Source organism: Rhodnius prolixus, unplaced genomic scaffold (assembly GCF_049639745.1).
Source record: "Rhodnius prolixus isolate KJV_2025 unplaced genomic scaffold, Rpr scaffold_26, whole genome shotgun sequence".
NCBI classification, from domain to species: Eukaryota; Metazoa; Arthropoda; class Insecta; order Hemiptera; family Reduviidae; genus Rhodnius; species Rhodnius prolixus.
In genome coordinates, this window is record NW_027411596.1 from 1,064,861 (window position 1) to 1,083,719 (window position 18,859).

General features: G+C 40.8%; 3 protein-coding genes across 3 annotated transcripts; all 3 read right to left on the reverse strand.

The window, feature by feature from the left end:
- Window positions 1-743: 743 nt before the first annotated feature.
- On the reverse strand, window positions 744-1,433 carry LOC141452004 (uncharacterized). The gene has a single exon (XM_074123825.1). The coding sequence runs from the start codon at window positions 1,431-1,433 to the stop codon at window positions 744-746; it is 690 nt and encodes a 229-aa protein (XP_073979926.1).
- Window positions 1,434-4,567: 3,134 nt separating this feature from the next.
- On the reverse strand, window positions 4,568-5,524 carry LOC141452005 (uncharacterized). Its single transcript, XM_074123826.1, has one exon. It carries the CDS (start codon window positions 5,522-5,524, stop codon window positions 4,568-4,570), a length of 957 nt encoding a protein of 318 aa, XP_073979927.1.
- A 1,093-nt stretch (window positions 5,525-6,617) lies between these two features.
- Window positions 6,618-7,334, reverse strand: LOC141452006 (uncharacterized). Its single transcript, XM_074123827.1, has one exon. It carries the CDS (start codon window positions 7,332-7,334, stop codon window positions 6,618-6,620), a length of 717 nt encoding a protein of 238 aa, XP_073979928.1.
- Window positions 7,335-18,859: the final 11,525 nt, after the last annotated feature.

Sequence of the window (18,859 nt, forward strand, 5' to 3'; positions counted from 1 at the left end):
GGTTGAACGATGTAAATTTCGTTTTCTTTTGTTGTTTTGTGTTAAGTCAATTTGAGTCTAATTAAGTCAGAAAACCTGTAAGTCTAACTAAGTCAGTTTTAAGTAATTGGGTCATGATCCGTTTTGTATGAGTTCAAAGTTGTAAAATAAAATTTTTATTGTATTTGTATAAATCTGTTAAGGTATTCTGAGTGTTGGTGGCGTCCCCCATCCTTTCCTTTCCTTTATTTGATGTCATTTTATTTTATTTGTGTTCCTCTCCGAAATTGCGTAGAAAGGTCTATTTGTCCCTTATATATTTTTATATAAGCCTTATATATTTTTCTTATATAGTCATATATTTTTCATGGTGTCGAAACTTGGGAAAACACTCAGAAAACCTTTAGATGTACAGGGCAGTCAGAGTTAAAGGGGGAAATTAAGAGTATATACAGTAAAAACACAATAAACAATAAGGGTTATATTATAATAATCATAATTAAACACATTTTAAGAATCAAACTTTATCATAAAGGCTTGTATATACTGCACAGAGTATAACACAATATTGATATAATAGATTAGACATAGGAAACGCACAGCAGCTTCTCCCTTTGCCTAACTCTTCCAATAGTGCCAACCAAGTCTTGCTAACACTAAATATTTTATATCCTTAACACTTCCCCTCAAGTCTTGGTTGGAACTTCACGAATTCCAATCATCTCCATCAGGTACAGATGCTTCGGCCCCGGAAGTCCTTTAGTTTATAAATCAGCCAGCATGTTCTTTGTTTCCTTATGCTTAACTTCAACCAGCTCATCTTTAATCGGATCTCTAATGAAGCAATATCTCAAATCAATATGCTTAGTCCTGTTGTGAGTCACTGGATTCTCAGCTAGCTTAAGCGCGCCCTTATCATCATTGAATAGCGTAATTGGTTCGGAGACTTCACAACCAACTTCGCCAAAGATCCTTTGAAGATAAATACTCTCCTTAACAGCTTCTGTCATACTCATGAATTCCGCTTCAGTCGAACTTAGAGCCACTGTTCTTTGTTTCTTGGAATCCCAGGATATAGGTCCTCCTGAATACATAAATATAAATCCAGTACATGATCTTCTACCGTCAGTATTCCCAGCCCAGTCAGCCTCCACATAACCAACTAACGGCTTCTTGTCAGACACATAAGTTATTCCGACATCCGCTGTACCCTTTAGATATCTTAAGACACGTTTAGCGGCAACCCAGTGCTCTTTGGTGTAACAATTATTAAATTGACCTAAGCGGCTAACAGAATAGCTTATATCAGGTCTGGTGGCTAACACTAGGTAGGTTAACGCACCTATAAGTTCTCTATATGGGAGCTTCATATCCCCGTCAGATGGTGGCCCTTCTGGTTTGGATAATTTTACATTGGTATTCATCGGGGTTTTGACAGGATTAGCGTTTGCCATGCCATATCTTTCAAGTAGATCTTTTATAAAACTTCTTTGCCATAGAGTTATTTTATTACGTTCACATAGGAACTCTACGTATACCCAAACAATAACTAACTTGACCTATGTCCTTTACTTCGAACTCTTTTAAGAGACTTTTAGTTATTTTTGATATAATTTCCTTATTTGGTGATGCAATTAATATGTCATCAACATACGTAAGTATTAATGTTGCATAGTACTGCACGAGACCGAGACGAGGCGAGACTTTATTCAGTCTCGGTCTCGGTCTCGTCGAGATATCTCGGTCTCGGTCTCGGACTAGTCGATATACCTCAGTTTTTTGAATTTTTGTTTAAGTATTAAAAATGGTTTGCTATTAATAATCTTTTCAAAAAATGTTATTATTTTCTAATAATTATTTTAATTTATATATTGGTATTGATATAAAGAAAAAAAAATGTGTGTAAAAGAAGACAACTACTTACACTTCAATGCATCATATGTTACTATTATTGTTATATATCTTTAGATAATTTCAAAAAGATGTTAAAAACTAGACACATGAAATACCCAAATATCATATCTGCTTCCTATATCAAGTCGATTCGTGAAATAAAAAATACACCTCCCACAAACTTCCCGCTACATTAGTTATGGCTGTTGGTGAAGATAAGGAATCTGATGATTCACCTTTTGACGACGACGACGACTGCATCAATATTTTTGCACCATTTGCTCAAAAATCAGCAAATATCACCGAAGCATGGAAGACAGAAATAATTAATTATACCAAATTAGACCAAGCACCAGTAGACGTTGACATTTTAGAATGGTAGAAAACACTTGAGAATTCCTTCAAAAATTTGTCTAGAATGACGAAAGATATTTTTAGTATCTGTGCAACTTCAGTGCCATCTGAAAGATTATTTGCGCAAGCTGCGTTGATAATGACCATAGAAGATCTTCTCTAACTTCTGACTCAGTAAATGTTTTTTTATGTATCAATGCTTTGGCAAAGAGTATCTTAAAAACGAAATTTTGTGGCAATATTTTTTAGATGCATAGATAGTCTGTTCAATCCTCGAAAGGATGTGCGGCCCCCCTGCCTAGAATTTGTCTTTTGGCGCTGATAGCGCACCATGGCCCAGTTGGCCGAATAGGAGAAGAGGAAGGAGAGGGGGCTCCAGCTTGTGCCTGGGAGTTCGTTCAGTTGTCCTTGGGCACTCAACAGAGCCAGGAGTGTCAAGTGCCTTTATGGGCAGTAGTGTATAAGTGTGACTGTGCCGCCATGTTGGCTTCTTTCCCGTCAGGTCTTAAAAACCTCGTGCACGTTTCTTTGTGTTAAAATTCAATACTGAATTGGTTATGACCATGATTATGTTGCCTTTCAACCACCTGTAATATATATATATATATATATATATATATATATATATATATATATGTTTATTTATTGTAACTAATGATGGACATTTGTTCCTGTAATATACTGTCTGGTATATTGAAATTATTATTAAATCAAGTGCAGTGTCTGGCAGTACAGAAATCAATTATAGACATTTGTCCATCATGTATTATACTGTCTGGTGTATTAAAACAATTGTTAAATCAGGTGTCCCTGTGGGCATTATATTTGACTATAAAGAGACATTGCTCTTTATTACTTTTGCGTTGTATCTGTCTGTTTTCTTGTACCTCAATTGGTATTACCTTGTAAATGACTGTAAAATTATAATCTTTTTTAATAAAATAATATATTGTGGTATTTGTGTCAAAGGTATTCTGAGTGTTGGTGGCGTCTCCCACTCTTCCCAACCTTTAATATTAGTTTATCATTCATAATTCTCCTTTTCCAGTCTGCTCTCCCAATCTCTGCTTTTAATGCCCTTTTGTCTCTCTAATCTCCCCTCCTCCTTCCAACATTTTTCATAGTCTTTTTTTTCAAATTCACTAATTCTAAAATATAATTCAAATAATATCTTAAGTTCAAAGTATTAGATTATTAATAGTGAAATTTATGAAATTGAATGAATGAATGATATGAATAGTGAAATTTAGTGAATTTATGTAAAAATTAGGTAATTCGAAGGGCCGCCACGGAAGCCGAGCGGTAAAGGCGAGACCTGCGAAGCTAATATGTATTGTGGTGGTACTGGGTTCGATCCCCGGTCTTAGGCCTTGGATTTTATTTAATGGATAATAAAAGAAATTTACAGTAAAGTATGTTTGCTAGTCGCCTCCGTCTGCGACACCTAATTGGTAGTTGGGCGTAAAGCCCCGCCTGAAAAAATAGGCGATTACTTTGCTTACTTTACTTAAGTAATTCGAAGTCAAATAGATGTAGTATTATTGAACATATATAATAAAATCGTATCTTTTAATAATTAATTAAATACCTGAAAAATATTCGAAGAGGGCTAAATGAAATGTCCAAGGCGAGGACGAAATGTGGGAGAGCAGTTTAGTCTAATTATGTTGTATTGAAAGGAGGAGAAATAAAATGTGGTGGACGCCACAGCCACCCAAAATACCTTCGCCAAAGCCTTACAAAAAATAACAAGTATTTATTGATGATACAATACCAATTGGCTAGACAACATGCAATTGACAACTACACAGTTTATCCTTCCTGACGGAGGGAATGTTAATGCGAACAACTTTACAATTTTCTTGCCTGGCGACAAGGGAAATCTCTCCACATGGGAGTACAAATAGGTACGTACAATGTTTTCACTTACAGAATTAAGGCCTTTACGATTGAGGGGCAATTATATGCCAAGACAACATAAATGACAATAATGTCAGAAAGGGAGTTATTCTCCACTGATACTTGTATTAATAGATTAACTCCAGGCAGACTACGCTGGTTAAACCAAGAGCACATTGACAATTTGTAAAAAACACAACAAACTTGGCGCAATGACGCTATATAGACAAAGAATTACACTTGACGAGAACGACACTTCTCACTTCCTTGTGAAGTCAAGGACAACTGCCTGAGCTTGGTCACGTACGCAGTCCCTTTCTCCTTCCAGACCTCCAATGCAGCCAACCCTCCACTGCATCAACCTAAATTTCCCACAAGGGGGGCCGCACCTCCTTGCGAGGATCCAACATCCTCCCCCGCAGTGGACTCGCCTGAGTCCCACTTACTGATTTGGGAGAGGGCACAGCTTCCTGACAGGGCGGCTGATAACTCCGGACGCCGTCTTCACCTCGGCCACCCTGGCCACGTTATCTCGGCCATAATGTAGCTTGGTGATCCGGCCTAAGGACCACTGCAACAGAGGAAGGTTGTAGTCCATAATGGCCACCACTTCTCCTTCTGCCGCTGGGAAGGATGGTGAATGCCACTTGAGCATGGCTTGCTGCTCAAGGAGGTACTCCTTGTGCCACCTCTTCCAGAACTGGTTGACTGTAAATTGTGCCATGGTCCACTTGGAGCGAAGCGCTGTGCGGGGAGTTAATGAACCGTCGGTAGGAAGGGCAGTCATTGGCCGCATAATAAGAAAGTGACCTGGCGTCAGCACTTGTAAATCATCTGGCGAAGATGAAACGGTTGTGAGTGGCCGGGAATTTAAGATGGCCTCCACTTGGCAGATAATTGTGAGTAAACACTCCATGGTTGGTTCTTGTAGGTCCAGGGTCACCTTTAGCAAGCGCTTTGTAGACTTGACAGCGGCCTCCCATAATCCTCCAAAGTATGGCGCTCTAGGTGGTATGAAATGCCATTCTACACCTCTCCTGCCGGACTCTCTTAATATGGCCTCCTGTGTCTGACTATCATTCAGCAGGGCAGATATCTCTTTAAGTTTTCTGGTCGCACCTACGAAATTTGTGCCATTGTCTGACCATATGTGGCTGGGCACGCCGCGCCTAGCGATGAAACGATTCAAGGCAGCCAGAAAAGCCTGAGTAGTGAGGTCGGTAACCAATTCTAAATGAATGGCCTTGGTCGAAAAACAGATGAAGATGGCGAGGTAGCATTGGAGGACCTTGGCGGAACGTAGTGACGCAATTTTCACACTGAAGGGGCCTGCGTAGTCAATGCCCGTAGTCGTGAAGGGTGGTGAAGCACTGGCTCTTCCTTCAGGCAGTTGCCCCATGATAGGGTTGAAAGGTGATGGTTTAATGTTAAAACATTTATTACAAGATGACAACTGCCGTCGAACCACGTTTTTTCCATTGGTAATCCAGTATCGGTTTCGAAGTAAAGCGTGGGTGGCAGTAGGGCCTACATGAAGATTGGAGATGTGGGCTTCCTGTATAATCAAGGCAGTAAGGGAGTGTTGCGAGGGCAACAAGGCAGGGTGCTTCTGCGATTCAGGGATGTCGGCCAGTCTTAATCTCCCTCCAACTCGCAACACGCCATCAGGGTGCAAAAAAGCCTAAGGTTTTGACTAGGCCGGGGGGACTGAGCGTCTTCAATTTCCTCAGTAAGCGAGTGCTGCTGGGCTCGGACAATTAGAACTCGCAGGGCTTCACTGCGTTCCTTTACATTCAATGGGCCTGACATCCGATGTACTGGATTTCTAGTATTGTGTGCAAATCGCTGGCACCAGGCCACTACATTCTGCAGCGTATACAGACTGGAAAATTTAGACTCCAATTCCTCAGGGCAGGACATTACACTTGACACATTAGGGCCTGGGAGCGAATTTCTGCTCCTACGACAGGGTCAGACAAATCGGCCCTCACTTGCCCAAGGGGCCATGACTCGTGGTTTGATTTCAGCCAAGAGGGACCTTCCCACCATAACGGGTGGCTCACTAATTCTTGGGGTCGCAGTCCACATGAGGCACAGTCAGCGGGGTTTTGTGAGGACGAAATGTGGAACCATTGCGAGGCGGGAACCTTTTCCGAAATAGCCGCTACTCTATTACCCACGAACACTTTCCAATGCGGAGGTGGAGTTGCTGTGATCCAGGCAAGGGCAATGGTCGAATCAGAAAAGGCTAAGATATTTTGGGTGGTTATCTGAGGGAACAGCAGACTGACTTTGTGAATCGTAAGGGCAAGTGGGTGGGCCGCACAGAGCTCCAGACGAGGGAGCGTGACAGGTTTCATGGGGGCCATTCTGGCTTTGGACATGACCAGGCTAATGACAGTGTTCTCAGACTGGGACACCAGGTAGACCACGGCCGCATAGGCTCGCTCAGACGCGTCAGCGAAACCCACTAAATAACACTTAGGATTGGGTTAGGACAAAAATCTAGGTATGCGAATTTTGGACAGATCAGGCAAGGAAACAGCAAACTGACCCCATTCCTGGGCAATTGATGAGGGCAGGGGATCATCCCAATCAATCGAGGCTTGACAGACTATTCTAAATATTGCACGCGCAAAAACTGTTATGGGAATTAGCCATCCCAAGGGGTCAAAGACCTTGGCAATCTGACTGGCTAGTTGTCTTTTGGTTTGAACACTAGGAACAGAACGAATCAGAAAATGGAAGTAATCTTGAGAAGGGTTCCAACAAAGTCCCAGAATTTTCAATTGCGACTCCTCATCGTTCTCCAAACAGACTGAGGACATGGCAGGGAGAAGATGCTCAGAGGGTATTTCACTTAACAATTGTGGGTGATTTGATGCCCATTTTCTGAGTTCAATTTGAGCCTGACTCAATAATTTGATTAACTGATCTCTGGATTGCAATGCCGCTTCTAAAGTAAGGCCTCTCCCAGAAATATCATCTACATAGGTGCGGTCACGTAGTATCTCAGATGCCAGGGAGAGGGAAGCCTGAGAAGTAAGAGCTAATTCCTGAAGGACGCGACATGCTAAGTAGGGAGCTGACGTGGTTCCATAGGTGACAGTGCACAAACGGTACTCCTGAACCGGTTGGCTGGTGTCAAATCGCCATAGGATACGCAATAAGTCTCTATCTTCCGGTGGATGTTGTATCTGCCGAAACATCTGACGAATGTCAGCAGTGAACACCCACTTGTCAGATCTGAATCGGGTAACGACCTTCCAAATGTCGAGTTGCAACTTGGGACCAGGAAGTAAGAGCTCATTGAGGAAAACGCCTGATGAGGACTTCTGAGAGGCATTGAAGACAACTCTGATCTTCTCCGGGGGGTCATCTGGGCGATGTACCGCGTGATGGGGTATGTAATAAGTGACTTGACCCAACTTTAGGGGAGGAGCTAGCTCCATGTAGGTAGCGACTCTAGGTAGTCTCGCATGAACTCGACGTAGGGAGGGCGGAGATGTGGAGACTTCGCATGGCGAGACTCAGTCTGAAGAAGGCGCTTTAAAGCAACCTTTCTAGACTCGCCGAGACAACAAGGACTGGTTTTGAGCGGTAGTGCTACTGAAAAACTACCATCAGGGAGTCGAGAGTGGGACTTAGAGAAGCACTCTTCGGCCTTCAACTCCTCTGGCGTAAGGGGCGAGACTTCAGATACTTCCTCCAGGGCGAACATTTTTTCCATGAGACGGGACAAGACTAAGTCAGGGGGGTGCGGAATAGGTGGTGAAGCTTTTCCAGAGCTGAGGCGAAGTACTGTTGGTTTAAAAGAAATTGCCGACACAGGATTGACTAAAGAGAGATTGACAGGTAGAGCGGAACCTTCAGAGGGAATGTCTTCCGCAGTAGGTATGGTAGTAGGAGGAGTTATTATAATTTGCAGTGGACGCCGCGTTCTAATTGAACGTTGTGGTTTCGGTGAGGGGAGTTGACTAGCTACAATGGGACGAGGAGGTACTTGAAGATTTGCTTCCTGTGAGGAAGAGGATAGGATTTGCGGGGAGGATGCTGACAAACTGGGTAAGCTGGGCTGGTCTGACTCTTGAGGGTTGTCACAAGGGACAATTGGCTCAGACTCAGAGTTACTAGGAGTGTTGCCGATCGAAGGCTCATCTTCTGGGATAGACTGGTTAAAAGATATCTTAGGGGGTGTCAATTGGCCATACTTATGCTTGAATAAAATTTTATAATAGGTCCGATATAATTTAGAATTGGACCTGCTGTCCTTGACGGAGGAGTCAAACCGAACCCTTCTCGTGGGGAAGCTACTCAAGGGACCAGACATGATCCAACCAAGAGTGGTCAATCTTGCGTTAGGGGAACCATTTTGGGAACGAATTATCTTACTGAGATCGATGGCATCAAAGACTGAGGCTGAGAAGACCACATCCACTGGCCTTGGTTCATTAAAGGTTGAGTCGGCTAAAGGTTTGTCTATTAGATGCGACCAATCCTTGACAGGAAAATAGGAGGATGGTGCATCTGGGACAGTCTTGGTAACTACGCGGAAAGCGATTTTGAGTTGGGCAAAAGGAGGGGCTTGTCTTAAATTGGTCGATACCTGACCCACGACTTGGGTGGCAATATTGCCCCCTATGCCACGAACACCGCCTGACATGGGGTTATAAGTCAATTTGCTTTCCTTGGCAAAAGCTTTAGTCATTAAGTTGATCTCACTGCCTGAATCCAGCAGGGCACGAGCGCGATACCACTGGCCATCCCCTCCAAGAAGATGCACCAGGGCAGTGGGGGAGACTGACATGTCTGATGGGAAGGACTTAACAATTGATATCCGTAAGGATTTCGTCGCATGACATTGACGACAGTATCTTCGACGGCAGAAGACGAAATTAGACAATGAAGGGGTATCGCGCCTGCCAAGAACCTATTGTTCTGGCTGTGGGGATGGTGCTGGGTGGCGGCCAAAATAAGTGATAGGAAGTACGGGGGGCAGACTATCTGAGGAGGATGATGACGTAGGGCGAGACTCAGAGTCCCTGGCTTGGCCTAAAGACAAGTGAGATTCGAAAGAGCTGGGGGGAAGAAGGGAACGCCGAGGAAACGGGGGAGGAGAATCAGGGAGGCCCGGGGAGGGCGCCCTTTTCATTAGAACTCTAGATTTTGGGGGCCGATGGGTCTGCAGGGACATTAGTGGCGGAATGTCAACCGCACGTGCTCTTCTCTGACTCAAACTCGTGGAAGGTGGAGGGGGGTGTAGAGAAGTGTGGTGTTCCCCGTGGCATTTTGCGCATCCGACCTGGCATGGACATCGAGCCACGGAGTGGTTGGCGGAAAGACAATTGACGCACAAATTTTTATTCACCACTAAGCTCCACCTGTCAGTAACTGACATGTTCAAGTAGTCAGCACACTTCGACATACGGTGCGAATTCCCGCACACGTAGCATTGGAGAGACGTAGAGGTTGAGGAAACTGGGGCACGAGAGGTGGAAGGAGTCGGCGGATGAACTGGAGGTGGTGATGAGGATGATACAGGCCTCCTTGGGGGGCGGGGAACGAAACGTACCGATTAGGGTGTGTACCCTTTTAACTGTTTGGGAGAAGAGAGCGCCTCCACCTGGATCCCCTGAACGGGAGAAGCAGGACGAGGTTGAGGTAAAGGGGAAGGAGAAGGAGAACTGTGTCTAGGAGTGGGCTGTACAACAGGGTTGGAGAAGGATTGACCAAAGGTTAATTTTGGCGAGAACCTGTCTTCCTGGTCCTTTAGAAAATCCAGGACCTGAGAGCTGGTAGGAAGTGAATCAAAGGATCCTAAATATTTCTTCCTAAATTCCTCTTGAAGGGCAGGGGAGAGGACGGAGAGAGTGACATGACAAAGTAGGAAGTCCAGGGGATGCGGAATCTCGCATTGATCTAACATGATCTGTCGGCGTGACAGCCATGCTATACAGTTGTCAATGCTGGGGTCCTCACCAGGGAACTGCAGGAATGTCTCCATGATGGCACTGGCGATGCGCAGCTTACCCTCATATCTGGAATCGAGTATTTCCCACGCGTAGGCATAGCCTTCCTCGGAGGACTGAGCGTTCTGTATGATGGATAAAGGGGGGCCCCTCAAGGAGGATCTGAGGGCGTCAAGCCGCTTGGCGGCAGACAGGGATAACTTGTGGACCTCAGACGTGAAGGTCGATTTGAAACTTTTGTATTGCAGGACATCTCCATTAAAAGGGGTTATATTGGGAATGACCAATTCTCGAAGTTGCCGTCGGGCTAATTCGATAATAGACTCGTCCGTCACTGTGACAGGAGAACCTTGACACATCGAGTCAGAGTGGCCAGGGGGAGCTGTGGCCAATAAGGGCATTATAATGGCTAGCTGCGTTGATTCAGCTAGCTCATGGCTTTCAGACAGGGATAAAGCGAGGGGACTACTGACTTCTGGGGGCAGGGCGCGCAGCCACTCCCATGCTTCCCTGTCCACAGTCTGGGACAGCAAGGAGAACATGGAAGAGTACTGATGACTGAGCTCCAAGGCATGGGGGGAACTAGGGGACAGGTCACGGACCCTTCGCGACCAACTATCTAATCTAGCTATCAAATGTCTGCATCTGACTGCATGTATGTCAGAACTGCGATCTGACTGTGACTGAACTCGAGGCGTTTCTTCCAACTTGGGGGGACTGGGAGAGACTGGCGACAGTGGAGGAGTAGCTTGAATTTGTTCTTCCATTTTAATCAAGGGGGAGGTGCACGACAAAAACGGGCAACAGTTTACAATAAGCTAGATGTAAACAAATAAAATTAATCAATGGCCTGACTACAGGCAACACGAATACCATAAAATAATGTATGATTACAACCAACGCAAAAACTATTTCTATTCAAAGATAAAAGTAATTTAAAAACAAATTGAATTGAATGTGTCAACTAAACACATTTACATCTAAAGCTGACTGGGTCAATTATACAAATATATGTGTATACACTTGTATACACTATGTGTGTGTGAGCATACACTTGAGCTAATATTATAATTACAACCAATACAAAACAAAACAAACTATCTCTATTTAAAATTAACAGTAATTTAAAAACAAATTGAATTGAATGTATCAGCTAAACACATTTACATCTGAGCCTGGCTAAATCAGATATATATATATACTTTCAAATAATAGTAGTTACCAGCAACACAAAGGCTGTTTCAGTCTATAAAATGACAACAGGGAAATTAAAAATAGTGTACATACGACAACAAAACGCACAGGCAAGTGCTAAGGCGACTTGGTGGACGCCACAGCCACCCAAAATACCTTCGCCAAAGCCTTACAAAAAATAACAAGTATTTATTGATGATACAATACCAATTGGCTAGACAACATGCAATTGACAACTACACAGTTTATCCTTCCTGACGGAGGGAATGTTAATGCGAACAACTTTACAATTTTCTTGCCTGGCGACAAGGGAAATCTCTCCACATGGGAGTACAAATAGGTACGTACAATGTTTTCACTTACAGATTTAATGCCTTTACAATTGAGGGGGCAATTATATGCCAAGACAACATAAATGACAATAATGTCAGAAAGGGAGTTATTCTCCACTGATACTTGTATTAATAGATTAACTCCAGGCAGACTACGCTGGTTAAACCAAGAGCACATTGACAATTTGTAAAAAACACAACAAACTTGGCGCAATGACGCTATATAGACAAAGAATTACACTTGACGAGAACGACACTTCTCACTTCCTTGTGAAGTCAAGGACAACTGCCTGAGCTTGGTCACGTACGCAGTCCCTTTCTCCTTCCAGACCTCCAATGCAGCCAACCCTCCACTGCATCAACCTAAATTTCCCACAAGGGGGGCCGCACCTCCTTGCGAGGATCCAACAATACCCGTAATGATTATTTATTAGTAAAGAACACAATCTTATAATTTTGTAGCTAAAAATTAATATTTGAAAAACCGAGACGAGACCGAGATTTCTCGACGAAGTATATATAATGTCTCATCTCGGTCTCGGTTGCTCAAGTCTCGTCTCGGTCTCGGTACCGAGACCGAGATTTGTCTCGTTTCTCGTGCAACACTAATGTTGCAATCTTCCCCTTATTTGGACGATATAAACAAGGATCACAATCAATAGGTTCGGCTCCTAATCGCCTTAACACATAATCTAATTTAAAATACCTATTCCTTCCGGCTTATTTTAAACTATATAGAGCCTTTCTCAGACGACAAACTAGCCACCGTTGTTAAACTGTGATAATGATAACGTTTCACTAGCGCTATTTCTAATCTCTTTATTTGTTCCAACGTCTTTTTTAATTATTTTCAACACTTCTTTTAAATATTTGGGGTTCCATATAAATCTCTTCTTCTAACTCTGCATTTAAATATGCGGTTTTAACATCTAATTGATTTATAAACAAATTATATTGAGCAGATATAGCAGTTAACAACCTGACCGAACTTAATCTGGCCCTGTGGCCATGTGCGCATGTGCTTGATCAAAATGAACTCCAGGCCTTTGTGAAAATCCCTGTGCCAGAAGACGTGCTTTTCTCCTCTCTAGAACACCAGTTGAGTTGTACTTATTAGTTAATACAATTCTAATTCCTATCTATCACCTGTCCAACATTGTTTCGATCAACTAGATCCCATGTCTTAATTTTTAGTATCGATGATACCTCAGTAGCGATAGCTTTGTACCACTCCTTGGAAAATGGGCCATTTGAAGCCTGATCAATTGGAATTTCTGAGAATAAGACTTCTTCTTCTAATGTTGAGGTGTTAACTTCGGGTTCTTCTTCCTCAATAACAGGTGTTACATTGTAGAGTTTACGATGTCTTCCCCTCAACCCTGTTCTTATCACTTTAGGTCTACCACGTCCTCTTTTTATTGTGCTCTGCTCTTTAAGTTCATCAATGCTCTCATCATTTACAAGTTCCATATTTTCGTTGTCAAGATTCATTTGAACAACTTTAAATTCGGTTTCAGAGAATTCTTTTAAATTATTTTCATGTTCGTAACTGGCTTCAAATATTGAACCACTACCTTTACTCTTAGCTATGATATCTTTATTAATAATAATAATAATAATAATACTTTATTTAACAAATAAAAAAAATACAAGAGTATAGTAAAAAGTACCATACGGCATGGAAAATCCGTCTGCCGGAGGTCGCTAATATTTAGAATTACAAACTTAATTAGAATTTACAAACTGAAAATTAAGAAAAGAAATAAAAAGTAAAATTGAAAGAAAAAAGAAGATAAAGGAAAAAAGAAATAAAAAATAAAAAATTTGCCTCAAACATAAAATAAAAAAGATACATATCAAAAAAGAACACACTTATTACAACTAAAAATGCAAATAACGTGAAAATGGAAAAAACTTTAGACAGAAAATGCTTAACATATAGAAAATAATGAAATACAGATAAAAAAGTAAAGAATACAATTTAAAATTAAATAATAATGAACACAATAAACAGATAAAACAATTTTTTTTTCCTTTTATTTTTATTTTTTATTAATAAAGCTAACATTGAAGAAAACAAGTTGTTTTAGGGCTTAGAAATTAAAGGCCTGCACTAATTGATATCTGTAAGCCCAGGCGTGGCGGGCAAACTGAACAATCGGCTGAATAGTGGTGCCATTCAGAATTGTTATAAGTTGCGGTCTGGTTAGGGACCGGCAACCCATGTAAAGCAGTCTGAGCTCGACTAGTATGGTGCACTCGGTGACAAAATGAAAAACATCTTCCCTGGCACGAGAATTACATAATGAACACATCACTATAGGACGCTCTAGCCAAGGGGTATAATTTAACCACAACAACTCACACCTTAACTTAAGAAACCAACGCAGTTCGTAGAGGGTACTTCGGAACTTTTTCAACTAATATGTCCATCGTAGGGGAGCTGTGACTAAGAACCTTGTACAGTAAAAAGCGGTCTGAAGCTTGGGCCGACACTACGGCCTCCTCCCGGGAGCGGGATGCGATAGCTGAAAGTAACGTGGAGAAAAAGAGCTTCCAATCAGCCATGTTACTATTGCTAAAATTAAATGAGCAATCATATTTACTACAGAGTACATTCCAGTGGACAAACCAGGAAGAATTATGCCTAATTACTTCCAAGGCAGAAACTTTAGGCAGGCGGTTATCTGGAAGCTGCAGGGATTTCAAGACATATTTGAAATGAAGCCTCAACGTAAAAACTAAAATTAATTCAACAGAAGTTTCCAGATACACCATATAATTAGGGGTAGAACTCGGCAAACGAAACAATTTTTTTATAAAAAACCTCAGCACTCTTTCAACAATCTCATACCTTTGGTACCCCCAAATTTGGCAAGCGTAACAGAGGATCGACCAAGAAATCGAATTAAATAACTTATATTTCGCTGTCAGTGGCACCTGATTCTGCGACATAAAATCCGACCAGATGCTGTTGAGCCCCTGTTTCGCAGTGGAGACAACCTGAAGTAAATGCGGAACATAGGAAAGACGCGGAGTCAAATTAATCCCTAAGTACTTGTAGTCCCTAACAATTTCAATTATAGAACCTCCATATGACCAACGATCCTTTTGAGCCAATCTACCGCCCCTTCTAAAAACCATGACCTTGGACTTAGAAAGGTTAACCGTCAGGTTCCATTGTGTACAAAACTCCTCAAACAAATTAATATTTCTCTGCAATCCCAGGGGATGGTCGGCCAACAACACAACGTCATCCGCATACATTAAAACCTTAACTTTGGTGCCTCCCACCCAAACACCACTTTCCAAGACATGGGGGAGATCATCCAGAAAGAGGGAAAACAAGAGAGGGCTTAGGATACAACCCTGTCTGAGTCCAGAAGTTACTGGGAAAAAATCCGAAACTCCATTAGTCCCCCTTACAGCCGAAACAGTTCCCTCAAAGAGCACTTTCAGGATTGTCACCACCTTAGAGGACAGCCCCAAATTACACAGTTTGTAAAACAATGCATTACGGTCAACAGTGTCGAAGGCCGCCCTTAAGTCTATAAACAAAACAAAATAATTTCTGACCCTTATGTAAAAACTTTAGATTAATGATGTTAGTCAAAACAAAAAGGTTATCAATGGTCGAATATCCTCTACGGAAGCCCGCTTGAAATTCGCTGAGAAGATCCTTCTCAGATACAAAAGATTCAATTCGACGTAGCAGAAGAGAAGAAAATATTTTAGCAACAGCGTCAATACAAGAAATACCCCGATAATTTGTGACATCATCAAGATCCCCTTTTTTGAAAAGTGGAAATATCAGCGACTTACTAAAAGAAGAAGGAGTGACACCCAAATCAAAAATGTAATTGTAAAATGATAAAAGCTTTTCGAGAAAGATACGGGGGGCATTTTTGTAAAAATCGTAAGGGACCCGGTCACAACCCGGGGCTTTGTTATTATTTAAATTGGAAATTACCGAATGAAGTTCTTCTATAGTAAAGGGGGAGTCCAAAGTAGAACAAACCGAATAAGGTTCAGCGTATAGAATGGAGACCGACACAGAGGAAGGGTTAAGAAGAGCTTGAAAATGACTTGCCCAGGAATGCAAAGGTATATTATTTCCACAGATAAAGCGTTTACCTTTAAAGTATTTCACCAAACGCCAAAAATCCTTGGAATCCTTAGCTAACTGCAACTGTACAGCAGCAGAGACATAAAATTCTTTCTTCTTCCTAAGACATAACACCTTGTAAGAGCTTACGGCCTCTATATAGGCATCCTTAACAATGAAGGAATCCGTTTTTCGAAAAAGATTAAGCAGTTTAAAGGCTTTGGCTCTTGCATGCAAACAATGACAGTCAAACCAAGGCTTTTTACGGCGAGAATTAATAAACGAGGAAGCTGAGGAATCAGAAGGGTAAGAGGCTTTAATAGCATTCACAAAAAAATCTAGGTAATCTTGAGGAAATGAAGAGAAGGAGTTGACATGCATTACTAATGATTCTAACTTATTTTTATAAGCCTCAGCCTTGTGTTCCTGCCAAACTAACTGTGGGAGGAGCGGAAGGGAAGACGGAGGAGGACAAGAGCTAACAGACACGGAAAAATACAAAGGAAGATGGTCTGAAAAAAATTCAGACAAAACTCTGAAGTTAGCAAGCAAAGTTACAATATCGCGAGCCACACAGCAAAAATCAATAACGGAACAACCTTGCGGACCAATAAAAGTATACTCACCCTCCGGATCATCCTGAGAACGCCCATTCAATATGACAAGGTCATTATTATCACACAGTTCCAATAACCTTTTACCATTGGCGTTCAGAACCTTATCCTTAGAGTTTCTTTTAGGCACACAATCAGAGAGATCCATAAAGAGATCCTCAGGGAAAACCTGTGAGTCTCCCACTCTAGCATTAAGATCCCCAACTACGATAACTTTTAGGTGCGAGTTGTGATATCTTTATTATTATTATTATTAATCTTTATTGTACAAAAGTTAAACATTTTTACAAGAGTTTGTCACTATCATCTAGATTATAATAACATAATGGTTTTACACACAACCTTTAAATTGAAATTAAATTTAAAGAGAAACAAAAAAAGATTTTACATATCAATTTATGGAAAGGAAATTTACTTTGAAATGAACTTAAAACATACTTGAGATTACAGAAAATGTAATACTAAAAAGTAAAAAAAATAATAATATGAAAATAAGAAGCTAATAGTATCATGTTGTTGATTATGATAAATTATTACAATAATAATGTTTGCAATGATTTAAATAAATATAATAAATATACATTTAAGTAAAAATAAAAATTATATCACTTCTTTTAGTTACCAAAACATCAAAATTCCTTGGTAAAATAAAAATAATTTATTTAACTTTTCTTTTGGTTGCCGTAATGAAATTTGTAGTAATTAAACTTGAACAGATCGGAAAACAATATAGTTATTAATTTAACAATTATTTGTTTTTTAATCTAAGTTATTAATGAGTTATTAATAAAGAATTAATTAAGTATTGAGAATGTTTGAGCGAATTTTTATAACATTTAAAAAGTGCTGATAAACAGAACTGACGGAGTTTTGTGAGGTCATGAGAAGAATATCGGAGCTGTAGTCTTTCAGATAAAGATCTCTCAGTGGTTGATAAGCTGGACATTGCCAAAGTACATGAAGAAGGGTTTCGGCTTCTTGGCAGCCACACACGTGACATTCTTCGGTACAGTCTATGGCACAGTTGAAATGTTTTGTAAAGATTTTGATTTCTTTTGCACTGGCTAGTCGGAGCTGACATGCTAAACGAATTTTATCGAAGCTCATATTAAAATGTAAATAATTACATAGTAAAGGGGGAGTCCAAAGTAGAACAAACCGAATAAGGTTCAGCGTATAGAATGGAGACCGACACAGAGGAAGGGTTAAGAAGAGCTTGAAAATGACTTGCCCAGGAATGCAAAGGAATGCAAAGGGGTATAACTGAGAGAAATCTTCATTGTAGGAAGATATATTGGCTCTGTTGATATCTATCTGTGTCCTTCTTTCCACCAACGCCTCAACGATTTCAGATCTATATTGCATGATAAGAAAAGGATCTTGAGAGTTGAAAATTTCTGTTCTATTTATGGAGTAAAACAATTGCTTGATCTGGGTGATCCAATTAGTTTTCAAGTTAGGGTGTAGTGAATCCAGAATTAAGAAGCGATTATAGCATATTCTTGGATATCTATCCGGTGGCATTAATAACAATTTTATTAGCCAATTAATTGTCCTGGAGAATACTTGGTAGTGTAGAACATAATCTTGAGTTTCTAGGCGGATGAAATGGTGAGGAGTAGACAGTGGTAGGCGTAATATAGATTTGTAGAACCTTGGTGGTACTGCTTCTATTTTATCCAGGTAAGGTAGCGACCATACTTCTGCACTATATAATAGTATGGAGAGGATAATGGAGTGTAGTAGTTTCTGGGAGACTGGCCAAGAGTTTGCTGACGTTTTGTTGATTACAGCTTTTGCGGAACCAAAAGCGGAAAAACTTTTAGATATTTGAGCGTCTGCAGATTGTTTGAAGAGTCCAGTACTTGAAAACGTAAAACCTATGTAGACAAAAGATTTTTTAATTTCTATTGGTTGATCATAGATGAAGAATTGTGAATGTTTTTTCTGGTACGGGCTCTTATGGAAAATTACAATCTTGGTCTTATTCACATTAACTGTTAGACCATTAGTTTCACAGTATGACTGAAGAACATTTATTTTTTTTTGCAAGTCTATGGGGCTGTCTGCTAGTAAGATTAAATCGTCTGCGTAGGTAGCTATGATATCTTAGAATCATCAATAAATTTCACATCTCGGGTAATTATAATTTTCTTCTCATTTGTTAGCCATATTCTATATTCTTTTGATTCTTCTGAATACCCTAAAAATATTCCGCTCATTCCTCTAGGTTCAAGCTTTCCTCGTGAAGGTCTAGAATCTAAAAAATATGAACGACATCCAAATCTCTTGAAATATTTAATAATGGGTTTTCTTCCTGTCCAAGCTTCATACGGAGTTAAACCGCTTTGCTTGTGGGACATCTGTTTCTTATGTAGTTCGTTGTATTTACAGCTTCAGCCCAAAACTTATCTTGAAGGCCAGACTGGATTAATAGACATCTAGCATTGAGAAGAATTCTATTTTTCCTCTCACATATTCCATTCTGTTCCGGTGTGTAAGGAACTGTGAGTCTTCTTC

Coding starts and splice junctions, on each gene's coding strand:
- LOC141452004 (XM_074123825.1), bottom strand. CDS start 1,433: ATGGCAAACGCTAATCCTGTCAAAACCCCGATGAATACCAATGTAAAA.
- LOC141452005 (XM_074123826.1), bottom strand. CDS start 5,524: ATGGGGCAACTGCCTGAAGGAAGAGCCAGTGCTTCACCACCCTTCACG.
- LOC141452006 (XM_074123827.1), bottom strand. CDS start 7,334: ATGTTTCGGCAGATACAACATCCACCGGAAGATAGAGACTTATTGCGT.